The 12538-nt window shown below is 38.2% G+C and overlaps 1 protein-coding gene across 1 annotated transcript in view; it reads right to left on the bottom strand.

The window, feature by feature from the left end:
- The window catches only part of USH2A (usherin), a 396442-nt gene that overhangs the window by 76722 nt on the left and 307182 nt on the right, over positions 1–12538 (bottom strand). Inside the window, exons 49-54 of the mRNA XM_075496427.1 lie at positions 12135–12356; positions 6606–6829; positions 3977–4187; positions 3379–3576; positions 2626–2780; positions 620–818 (exon numbers count right to left, since the gene is read on the bottom strand). Coding sequence (XP_075352542.1) covers positions 620–818; positions 2626–2780; positions 3379–3576; positions 3977–4187; positions 6606–6829; positions 12135–12356 — 1209 coding nt within the window. The remainder of the gene's footprint in view (positions 1–619; positions 819–2625; positions 2781–3378; positions 3577–3976; positions 4188–6605; positions 6830–12134; positions 12357–12538) is intronic.

Below are 12538 nucleotides of genomic sequence, written 5' to 3' on the forward strand. Positions count from 1 at the left end.
TGAATATGTGAAAATAATCCATTCCAGGGCTGAGTCAAATCTTCCCCCAAAATCTCTTGACTAAAGCTTCTTTCACATACACACGCACTAGTGAAATTTCACTAAGTATTTAGAAAATGGCTATAAGCAATATATAAGATTATGAACAGAATCCAGGATCTTTCCCTTTCTGTCTTCCTTTCCTTTTTTATTATCTCAGGCATAAAATACTGGATCCTTCTTGCTCCAACACTGCTACACATTCCACTAGTGACTTCAACTGCATTACTGCACATTAATGACGGTAAAAGAGAGAGTTGAATCTGTGTGAAGGGACGGCAAGCCTACACAGAATATCTGAGACCTGGAGCACACCACAAGCATGCATCTTGAATTGAGCTGGATAGATTTATCTTAAAATTTTGAAATTAAATCTATTAATATTTTAACAAACAGCAGACAGAAATGAAAGGGATTGAAAAAATATAAATTTAAGATATGTAAAGACATGATAAAGCATTCTAAACTGCACAGTACTAGGGATTTAAAAGTTACTGACAAGTAGCATTTTTAATATGTTAATACTGTCTTATACCTTAAGGACAGGACATTAGCCTGTCAGAGAGCTCTGCCTCCTTACCTGATACTGTGTGCTGCATTCTGCTTGCAGCGTCAACGTATATAAGTCCTTTCCCTACTTGACTGATCTGGTACTCTCTGATGATACCATTTGGTTTCTTGGGTGCAATCCAGCTTAAATGTAATGCTGTTGAGTTCAAAGCACTGACGTCTGGTGGCGGAACACTCTCTGGGACTCCTTGGACAGTGACTGCAACTACCTGAAGACATATGAATTAAACAGCAATTTAATGTAATAGTACACTAGATACCATGATCAATGAGAATGTCACTTTTGTTTTAAAATGTTGTTTGGCCTGGCATATCATTACCAAGGGCCTGGAGAACTAGTTACTTTTTCCTCCTTTTTCACAATGAAATCTGACCTTGAATACATTACGTAAGTCTATGTCTACAATTTATCACAACAGGTTCACCACGTTTTAGCTGCAGTGTATAGCACAGGGTGAAACAACAAAAACTGTATTGCTTGAAAACTCTTGATAACTCTCTTCCATATGGTTTGTCAGTGTCTCTGCATTTTAACTGCCTGATTTCATATATTTTAAGCACTAGTAAACATGGGGCTAAGCCTCCATATATCCCATGCAATCTGAACTCTATTGTAGTTATTTGCGACTCCGTATTTTTGTAAGGAAACCACAGATTTTGAAAGATAGAATAACTTTGCACTTGTTAAGCTCTTTCTACAAAAAAAGAAGAAAAAGGAAAAAGCTAATTTTCTATTGACATATCCCTACCATCTCCTACAGAGGCATTTCCAAATTACACTGGTTTAATAAGTGAGTCAGACCTTTTTCTCTTTGAGAATCACTTTTCTTTTTCTCTTATTACCACCATAAAGTATTTATATTATGCTGTAAATATAAAATGTGCCCTCTATAATATATTGGCTTAGTGCATTTGGTGGAATCGGTCCCTACTCGCAGACTTCAGTGTTTGCAACAGTAAACTCCCTAATTACAACCAAGTGAAATAAGAAGGATTTATTAGCTCAGGCCGATGGCTGCAGCAACTGTGCCTACATAGCTTCCAGACCACAGCTCTGTGTGCAGGTAGAGGACTACGCGCCTATCTCCATCCCCTCTGCATCAGTGTTTCTTTTCTTATACATTTGGCTGAGATTTGGACCAATAAGAAATACATTTAAACACCTAAAAAAAAAAAAAATACACTTTGCAATCCCATAGATGTTATAATTACAAAGCACAGTCATTATTCCCCACCCCTGCCCTATAGACCTTACACTTGCAGTCCTAGAAATTCATTTTCATAGAGGCAAGGATATTATTGTGAAAAAGAGGTCACTTAAGAAATAGTTTTTCCAAATGATGAATAAGGCTGGTACTTTGCAGAATAGAAAATAGAGCTGGTTAAATAGTAATGCTGGGGAAAGGCATCCATGATTCAAAGTGATACAAGAGGAAATGAAGCAGTGGCAGAGGGAGGGAAGAGATTCTGTTTGCTTAAAACTGAAGGAGAGGCAGGTTGTACACAAAGGGAGTGTAAAGCCTGCAGCAGGTGCAGACATGGAAAGCCACTGAAGGGTAATATAGTGGAAGGAGGCTCTAAGTAAGAAGGTTGTTGAACAAATTGATAGACTAGAGCTGAAGCAGATAAACGAAGAAATACCAAGGAAGAAGAGGCTATAGACCTCCTAGTGAGAAGCAAAGATTTAATTTCAAGGCTTAGAGAAAGTGCGTTTTAATAATCCTTACTCTATTCTATCATGTGCAGCTTTCTGTTTAACAAACATCAGTTCCTACAGTGCAATTTCAGCTTTGCCAAGACTGAGATACTGCTTTCTTCTTCCGCTTGCTTGTTTCAACCTTAGGTTTTAAATAATCACCTGTCAGTAGTTGAATTCAAATAAGATTATTGATGTTTTTCACTTGCTTACTCAATAATCATCATGTCTTCAAATTATGCCTTTCCAAAAGCATTTTTATGTTACCACACTGGCTGATAAAATTCTGGCACCAGGTCCATAAAGACCAATTTACTAACCTTGCTGCTGTCTGTGCAACCAGCAACAGTGCAGGCTCGCAGCTGGTATGAATATTCTTGGTATGGCTGGACACCACTTGTGTCTGTGAAGCTCATTTCTGTTCCTCTAAAACGCTCAATTCCATTTCGGAGAATGATATAGTGAGTAAGAAGACCTATTGCAGAAAGAAAGGTTTCTCTTTTGTTAGCTGAGGAATCCTGTGTGATGGTATACTATAATAACCTACTCTGCACACAGAAAATATTAAATGAAATCTCTAGGCGACCACTGTAACAGACAATCATCCTGTTTAAACGGCTAATGTCAATTACCAGCTACTCTCCTCAACCTTTACATCAACATCTCGGCATTTCTCAATTTTTATTGAGAGCTATTCCAAGTCTTCTCCCTGTTTGAAAATCATAAGCAAGATTTTCTGAAAGAAACATGAGTCTCACCCACTCCCCCCCCGAGTCCCCAAGTATTTTGTAACATGATTGTGATTTTCTGATCATATTTGCCCATTATTATTACAACTGTTCTCAATAGAGGCTTCTGGGCACTTCTTAAAGACATACCAAATTGTCTTCTGGGAAGTTACACTCTACCCTTATTTGCAATGAAAATGATCTCAACCTAGAGCAAATGCTCCTTGCAGAGTTTAGGAATACGTATATTTCAGTGCTACTGATTAAATAAGAAATATTTTGTGATTTTGGAATGCTGTCAGCTGAATGGTAGAACATACTCTTTTTTTTAACATATATCAATACCATTTGGTTGAAGTGGTTCCTCCCAGTTTAGAAGTATCATGTCTTCCCGATTATCCACTTTGGCCCATTTTGGTGGACTTACACCCTGCGGCACATCTTGCTTAGTGACAGCTCTGCTGATTTCACTGAAGCCTCTTCCATAGCTATTCCAAGCAGCCACTCTGTACTCATATGTGATAAAAGGCTCGAGGTTCAGGTCTAGAAAAAGAAAGTTACATGTGGATCATCTCAGTCTTATCAAAATACAAAATAACTTCTGTTGATTTTTTTTCTGTGCCTATGGGACTACTTCTGTGTTTAAAGACAGATAGATATGGAAGTTGTTCCTTTAGTCAGGGCCATTTTCTGATATAGCAATACTTCTATCAACTTTTGTGAAAGCAAGTTTAGACCTTATGTATTCACTGAACTTCTTGCTACTCATTTCATTTCCCTGAAGATACTGTCCTGATTCACGGATTAATTCTTAAAGAATGCTACTTCACTACAATTGCTTCACATTTAACTAGAATGCTTGATAACATTCAGGACATCTTTTTCTCCAGAGTAAATTAAAGACACTAGCAAATCACCTATCTGATATGCCGCTTTTCCTTACCTGTAAATGAATACTGGTTTGGACTTCCCGTGTAGACAGTCTCCTCTTCAGCTGGACACACACCGTCCTTTATCTCCTTTTCTGTAGCACTCTGTGAACCTTTTAGCCACGCACAGATATTCTCTCTAAGATCAAAGTCACACTTTCCACAATGTGCTGTTGCCTCCATAGATAAAGGGCAAAGGATATTAGCCTTGCATTCTTCTTTTACCTAAGGAATACACATACAATTTTAATATATTTACCGCATCTTCCTTTCTTTACAAATGCTTCCATTAGTATTTCTCTGTCTTTATGCAACATACAAATCAAGCAACCACACTGAGTACGTTGATATTTCTAGCATATGGGAGACCCTTTCAGCCTTTGGCCTGTCTACTGTCTTTGGTCATTAATGCTTTTATAATCCTTACTAAAAGAAACATTTTTTTTGTAGGATCCTTGCATGGAAACATCACAGATGTTAACCACTGAAAGCCCAAATGGCTGGGTTTGTTGGAAGTAGAAGAGTCTATAATCAAATGAGAACAGGATTTTATCTGAGAATTTGAACATTCTGCTCCTGCAAAGGCCAATATCCCGTGGCAAATCACTAGCAAATTCCCAGCCCCTCGCACAGCTTGCCAAGTACGCAAGGCGGCTCTCTGCAATTCCTTGGCAGCTGTCAAGACTGAGAACTCTATCCATGGGCAATATAAATCGTGTCCTCTACCACATCGCTCCTAAACAGCAGTTTTGCTGCAATAAGAGGACCTCTGCAAACACTGATGCAGATATAAGATTTAACCCATAAAGAACAATTCACAGAAATAGAAATATACACTGAACATCCACATGTTTCCATTAAAATTCATGAAATAATATTTTTGCCAAACCATAAGCTAGAGAGCAATAATTCTCATAAAATATAGGTTGTTGCAGGAAGAAATGTACTGCAGTATTTGCTACAAGTATTTCTGCCCATTAGGCTACAAACTTGAGAAGGAAAAACAAACGGATTATATCTAATGCTTCCTTAATTCACCTATTAAAATTAGTTTGTTAGCTAATTATGAACCCCAGCTAATTTAATTTCCCAAACTTGGCACTTTCACAAAAATTACATTGCGATAGATATCAATATAAGATGTAGGATATAGATAGATTGGATTCACACATAAAGTAGCTCCAGAATATGCCTCAGAATATCAGTCATTTTAATGTTAATAAATCTATACCTATCAGAAAGCCAGCACTGCTATCTGTTTTCTACTGCGGGTAAGTGAAATACAAAGCGCTTCCTTTGTTTATACATTATACCTAAGGCAAGGATGTAGCATGTTATCTACCAGAATTCATTAACCTATTCTCAGCCGTTTTTTGCCTTGCATGAACTACTAATACAATGCATTGACGAACTGTAGCTGACTCATCACAACACTTGGATTTTCTCTAGGAGAAAATGATTCAGTCTGAAAATGAAATGACATGAAAAACTTGACATGAAAAGGGGAAGATGGAAGAAATATTTGTGTATTAACTTAGATGAATGAAAAGGATACAGGAACACCTGTATTTGGCAGGATGGGGGCTGTTTTTCTTTTTACTTTAGTGATAAATTCCACAATATCTACCTGATTTCCATATTGTAGAATTCACAATATTCAACCCTCTTTCTTTCTCTCTCACCCACTTTCTCCCTCTATCTCTAAATATAAATATAAACATATGTTTATAGAAAAGAATATACACATATATAAACAGGGTTTCCATCCTTTGAAATGTTCATTTTCTTAAACAAAAATTGTAATAACAATTGGCAATATTTTTACAGCTTCCGTATAACACCAAGGTTCTAATTCTTGAAGATTTCTATTGAATTTAACTGCAGTTGCAAGACTTTGCAGCTTTGAAAGTTTGGCCAGATTGTCTCATGCTGATACCTATAGTCACTGGCCACTCTTAGAAAAGATGGAATTAGCCGTTATGGTGTTTAGTTTACCCTCACATTAAAACAGAGTGAAAATAAACCGTATAATTCATTAGGCGAGAAAGACACCAAAAATACAATACCCTCTTTGTTGCTAGAAGTTATACAGGGACCTATTCTAGTACTGCTGAAACTTATGCCAAAATTGCCAAAATTGCCAGTGTGGCGATCCAAGAAGATCAGGATTAAGTCCATCAAGAAAATACCAATTACTTTATTTTTATTTATATTTTTTTTAGGAGGTTGGGGAATCTATGGCATACTGCCTGCCCAAATTGAAATGTAATAGCATTTTTATATTTCAGAACTGGCCACTTCAATTTCAATTTCCACTTAAGGAACATCATCAGGAACTGTGGTCACAGAACGGAAGCTGGCTATACGTGCCAGTCTTGTTAGTATGCCAGCTTTTAGCCACTGTACTAATCTGAAGGGCTGGGCAACACTTCACACAGGCAGCTAATCATTATTAATTCCTTTAGAATTCATTGCAATAACATCAATCATGGTGAACTCATTCGGTATTAATATGGATGTAATGTGAAAATGAATAATGCACACAAGAGTTTTTATATTCCTATTTTAGAAAAATAGTTATGAACAGCATATTTCTCTTTCCATCGTCAAATCAGAGCTACCGAGAGATTTTCTATCAATTACCTTCATCATCATTCCAGCTGAAATCTTGTCAGAGCAAACATATTTCAAAGGATTATATCCAACTCCATTACAGCATTCTTCGCTCTTTGGAATAAGTTCAGTCTCACAGCATTTTACTGGCACTTGGTCATTCTTTCTAACATGTGCTAGGAACTCACCACTGGAACCTGAGCAGCATATGGTATCTGACATATTCACGTATTCCTGCCCACAACAGAACATCCCTGAAACGAACAAACAAAAAAGTATATCTGAATATGAAACGTAAATAAATAAATAAAAAGGTAAAGAAAGGAGAAAGCTCAGAATGCAATATAGCTTGGCATAAAACCATCAGCAGCTGGAATTACGCAGATTTAGCTAAAGTGAGACTAAATTCAAACGTGAGGTGACTGCAGTAAGCGTCCTGACTTCTAGACCTGCTGAAAACAATCAAGAATGAGAGGAATAAACAGGGATCCCCTACAATCAACTTACACCATTGCTGAACTTTTGTAAGAACCTCTGCTATGAAATAGCATACCAAAGTACTGCGCGCAGCAGGTCGAAGACTGTTGATGAAAATTTCCTGTAGAATGTAGAAATTGAGAAAGCTTCTCCATGTACTTTCCAGTCAGGTCTCATTCATCCCCTCTTACATGGGCAGTCTTCCAACAGTGCTTCCTAGCATTCCAGAATGTTTCACATTGTCTTTTATGTTTTAAAGTGGGGGTTCATACTAGGTACGTAGAACTGAATGGGTGACTTGCCAAATACCCACAGTGAAGCTTCAGTCATCTGATACAGAGAATTACTCTTTAAGAAGTTAATATCTAAATAGAATTTGCATTTCTGTAGTGGAACTGATAAGCTGCCAAAATTAATTCCACAGTCTTTCTTCTATTTTTAATAATTTTATTTTAAAATTAAAAGCTCATCTTGACCACTGTAATTTTCCAAATATTCATATGAATGATTCTGCAACTGTGAAATACCAGCATTGAACCCCACACCATTGAAAGAAAGGGGTAAATTTTAGCTCTGAACCAAGTGCCACAAACACCTCTATAATTGGCAATGAAATAAATGTTATTACTAATTCAACTAGAAAGATGTCACAAAAAAACCCAGGGCTGTGACATACTGTTACATCTACAAAGTAATTTGTATTTGACATAATTTCTGTAATATGTAGACATTTAAAACACATGGAAAAGCGGCCACTTTTCTCACTGCCATTGATTGCAGCAAATCTCTCTTAGGAAGTCATACATAATGAAAATTGCTCTTTAAGGGTATGATCCTGCTAAAGCATTCAGAGCATTTCATTCCAATCACTGGAATGACTCAAAATGGTGATGCTACTTGCATACTTTACCTATTTTCCGGGCTGGTTCCATTCACAGAAATCAAACTGTGATCACCAGCTCTCCAAGAGGTAAATATTTCCCCCTGTTCACACCCTTTTTCCAAATTGTCCTCGGATTCTACCAATTTTAAGTAGAGAATTAATGCAGAAAATGACTCAATTCAATACTAATAAGCAACTCAGACAGCCCCAGGGGACTTTTGACAGGCAAACTAAAATTTTGATAATGAACTGTTTTTCTATTGAAACCAACAAGGCTGTATTCTTTCACGGCGAACCTCATCTTTGTTTAACTGAATTAAATTTTTCAGCCAAGATTTCACTCGCATAACAAGAAGTGACTCCCTTTCTAGTTTCTTTGGTAAACCATTACTTCTTTAATTATTATCAACCTTGTTCCAGTGTGATAAATTGCTAATTACTTAATACCCTAATCAGCGTTCATTCTTTGCACAGATAAACTGTGACAGCGCCATTAATTTAAATAGTAATTTCACTTAATGGCCAGAACGGCACACCAGATTTTTATGCAGCATTTTCTGAAGACTGCATCCATCACTGCAATATTCTGACATAAAGATGTCTGACGTGCACTAACTCACTTAGGGAGAGCAGATGTTGCAGAGCAGAGTTTGGTAGTAATTCCCAGAGTGCATCACTTCAGCATGAATGAGCTGCAAAGGCAGAGGTAGACAATCTTCTGAAACTGCATTGCATAGCCTCTGACCTTTGCTTAATTTATCACATGTAGCACTTGACTCCTGAACCTTGACACCTCCAAAGTACAATTTTAAATATGCTCCAAGAAAAACAAAATAGGACCGTGTAATATTGATGGATTGATTTGCCTTCTAAAAATCACTTTGTTCGGTTGCTTCTTAAGGATCCAGAAATTCCTGTAAACCCTTGCTGAATTCAGCAAAATACCAACATACAGAGCATTTGTTTGCAAACCAGTTGGAACGTGTGTGTCATGCTTTATACATTTATGTTTCATAGGCACGTAATGCATTACAGCAAAAAGAAAACCCCTGGGCTGGAAGAGACACTTCCTGCTAACAGTGATTTCTGTCAACAATTATTTCACGTTCATCCCCAGCAACTGAAAAAATTTACAAACATAGCTGAGTGGTGAATTACTAATTTAGTAAATCTGCAAAACCAATGCTTTCAAAAGGGAAAAATGAGTATTAAAAGGCTTAGCCTTTGGAGCCAGAACAGAGGATCAACAAAATACAGAGCCAGTGTACATTGCAAACTACTCCAAAAATCCTTGGCTTACGTGTGGGTATTGCAACCACTACACATCAGGAACCACAACAGTACAAAGCATCATCTTTCATGAGTCTGGGATGTCAGTATAGTGGCATTTTACTAGGTTGTTTTCTTTGCTTGTTTGGTTTTTTTTAAAAAGAGAAAATCCAAGAGTGGTTTTAGCTGACATTTTCCTTTATAGCCAGAAATAGCCAACTTTGGATAATCACGTTGCAGCAGTGGGGCTCAGGATGTGTGTATACAATGGCATCACTGCCAGCCTTTGCCAGTAGATGTCCCTATGGTCCCCCCACTAAAGAAGGCCAACAAGGGGCAAAGAATAAAACCTAAGAAAATAGTAATTAAAAAAAAAAGAAGAGGAGGAATGCGAGATGGAAAAAAACATCTCTTTTTGCAGGACAGACTCTCTGAAAAAGGCATACAATGGCAAATGAAAAAGTTCTACCATTCAAGCCCTTAAACCAACATTCAGTGCAAACCTGGATCTAGATTCTGCAGAAAGCAGATTCTGCTGAAAGCAGATTCTGCTGCTTTCAAACTGGTCATGAAACAATAAGGCTGTGCACAAGGCTTGCACTTTTATTGATCATGTTTTGCTTGTGTGATTTTTTTTCAAGGAACTAAAACTCCCAAACAAAAGCTTTAAATTGTCATTATATTTTTAACCATGGCATTCATTGCCAACTACAAAACAGAGCTTCAGAAGCATTTCAGCTTTTGCATAAAGCCACCCCTGTTACCTCTTCCCCTTCTAGACAATGAGATCAGCTTTCCAATTACCATATTCTTGCAAAATTCTACTTATCCATTTGCCAATGATAAGTGAATTATGTTTTTATGTGAGAGTATTTTTTCCATTAGAATCATTGTAATAATAGGGATAGGGAGCAGGTAGATTTTTGTGCCTGGCTTGTGCATTTTCATGATGTATTTAGCAAGGCTGAATTACTCTAAGAAATTAAGCAAAAACCTATTGAGCATGATGTATACGGTATGAGAAGAAACCACAATCTATTCTATGCTTAATGCAAAAGAATACCATCTCTTTTCAACTATGGCGCTAATTCATCTTTCAAACCTCTATTTGTGTTCAGCTGTATGCTGGCTCACAGCATAAAGCCCTCACAGAAAACCTGTGAACGATGAAAAAGCCACTGTTTTCTTTTTTAATAGCCAAAAAAATGTCATCCTGACCCATTCTCAAGAAAAATGGTGTAAATGATGGAGCGCTATAGGCTAAACACATTTTAAAAAGAGAGGTATAAAGGTTTTTTAAATATATATATTTAAGGAAAAAAAAACTGTTAAGAATACATATATACTGAAATGAAGAACATAACTTTCATCCCAAGATACCTGTATTACACTCCTACACAACTCATCTGCCCGGAGAGAGCAGTAAAAACATAAACGCTACCCCAGCAGTTCTGTTCCAACAGCATCTGTTAATTCACTCCATTTATAAAATACATATTGACAAAGACAACTGAACTGGGACCGGGGAGATTTGATTTGGTGTGAGAAAGTCAATTCAATGTGATTTTGTTAAAGGGCTCCTGCAGGCAAATAAAAGAGTTTAAGTAATAAAGTACATAAAGAGATGTTTTATGAGCCAGCCCCGTCTTGTGGCAGCCACACAATGCGCGGCCACGCAAGAGGGCCTTGTTCAGAGCTGGTATTGTGAGCCCCGCGTAGACGCTGTAGATCAGGCACAATTAGGGATCACGGTGAGGGGGAGCTAAAAATCACGCAAGCAGTGCTGTTCACAGCATACGCTCCAGGAGCCACCAGGGGAAGGGAAGGAAGGATAGCATAGAAACCACAGGAAGCGTTCTCTTTCTGGCTCTTCTGATTAGCCCTCCCTGACAGTCAGCACAGAACTAGGGTACTTCTAGTACCGCAGCAGCTGCGGGATCCAGTGAATACGAAAAATAAGCTGAAGATAGAGCTCAGTTTTCGGGAAAGGAGGAGTTCAGCCTTCAGATCTGCATTCTTAGTTATATATTAAGATCCTTAGTTGTGCAACTAGAGGCTCAAATTGCCACGTATATGGTGAAAGCACTGCATCACTCATCTTTGTACACCAAGCAGAAATGGGTACTAAACCTTCATTATTTCTGTGTTTTGAAATCGGGCTCCCCTTTGAGACGGCAATTGTTTCTGAAGTCTTTTTGTCAGGCTGAGAAAGCCTAAGGCTGATGGTATATAATTTGTCTAATAACTGTGGAAAGAAAAGACACATGAAAATACCTGAATAGGGTTTCTAATAATACCTCCAGTCTCTGTCACCGGCTAGTCACAGGGTGCTTTACAAGGAAGCAGGGTTCAGATTGTACCTCTGAGTGATGGACTAATTTCCTGTGGTGTGCAAGACATTAATGGGAGACACCAGATGGACAAGTGACTAGTTCTAGGGATTAAGTGTTGTTAATTTTAAACTGCAGCAGGTTTACCCCCACGTGGATGCACAAGTGAGGGACGTGGACATAGACCACCAAGCAGATACCATCCTAATCTTCAATTTCTAGGTTACTAACCCCACATCTCCAGAGCAAATGGAAAATCCCTGCACTGGGATGCATGGCAGCACAGGGTGGCCAAGTCTAACCTCTGCTCTACTCATTGAGAGGGGACTGGTCCTATTTCCTGACTGGCATCAGGAAAGATCACGTGCTCCTTTTGAATTTTCTGGTGACTCCAGCCCCCGCAGCTTTTGGACAAAGGCAAAGAAGGGTTACTGAAAGCTCACCATTTTGCAACCTATCAGAATAGGTGAGTAAAGTGCAACATCTTTTTAACAAATTGGCATACACACCTTAAATCTCAGTGTGTCACTGCTGAATTGTTAGTGTCACAAGAGATTTAGAAAGATGAAGACCCTTTCTTCTTGAAAACTTATCGCTTACCTGTGAGAGGTCTATGTGCAGTCCCTTCTTCTTCATCACCACAACAGACCAAGTCCGTGCTTATGACTTCTCCGCCACAGCACTGCTGATTGAAACTGTCATGGAGGGAGCCACCACAGCAGATTTGATTGCCCGATGTGGAGTAAGGCACTCCCTGGCAGCAAGAGTCACCAATTCCAACTGAAACTCTGTTTTGCTCTTCGTTAGGGCAACATACTTCTCCTGACAATTTAAGAATACAATTAAACATTTTATGCATTTATAGCTCTTGAAACCCCTGGGAGGCTTTCATCTGATAGCAACAAGTCTGGGTTCACACACTAGTAGCTTCATGTACGAAACGTTTCACGTGAAAGCATGGACTCACTCGGTAGTTTAGAACGCTATGAAAGTATTACATTCAT

This window comes from Mycteria americana, chromosome 3 (assembly GCF_035582795.1).
Source record: "Mycteria americana isolate JAX WOST 10 ecotype Jacksonville Zoo and Gardens chromosome 3, USCA_MyAme_1.0, whole genome shotgun sequence".
In the NCBI taxonomy this organism is placed as follows: Eukaryota; Metazoa; Chordata; class Aves; order Ciconiiformes; family Ciconiidae; genus Mycteria; species Mycteria americana.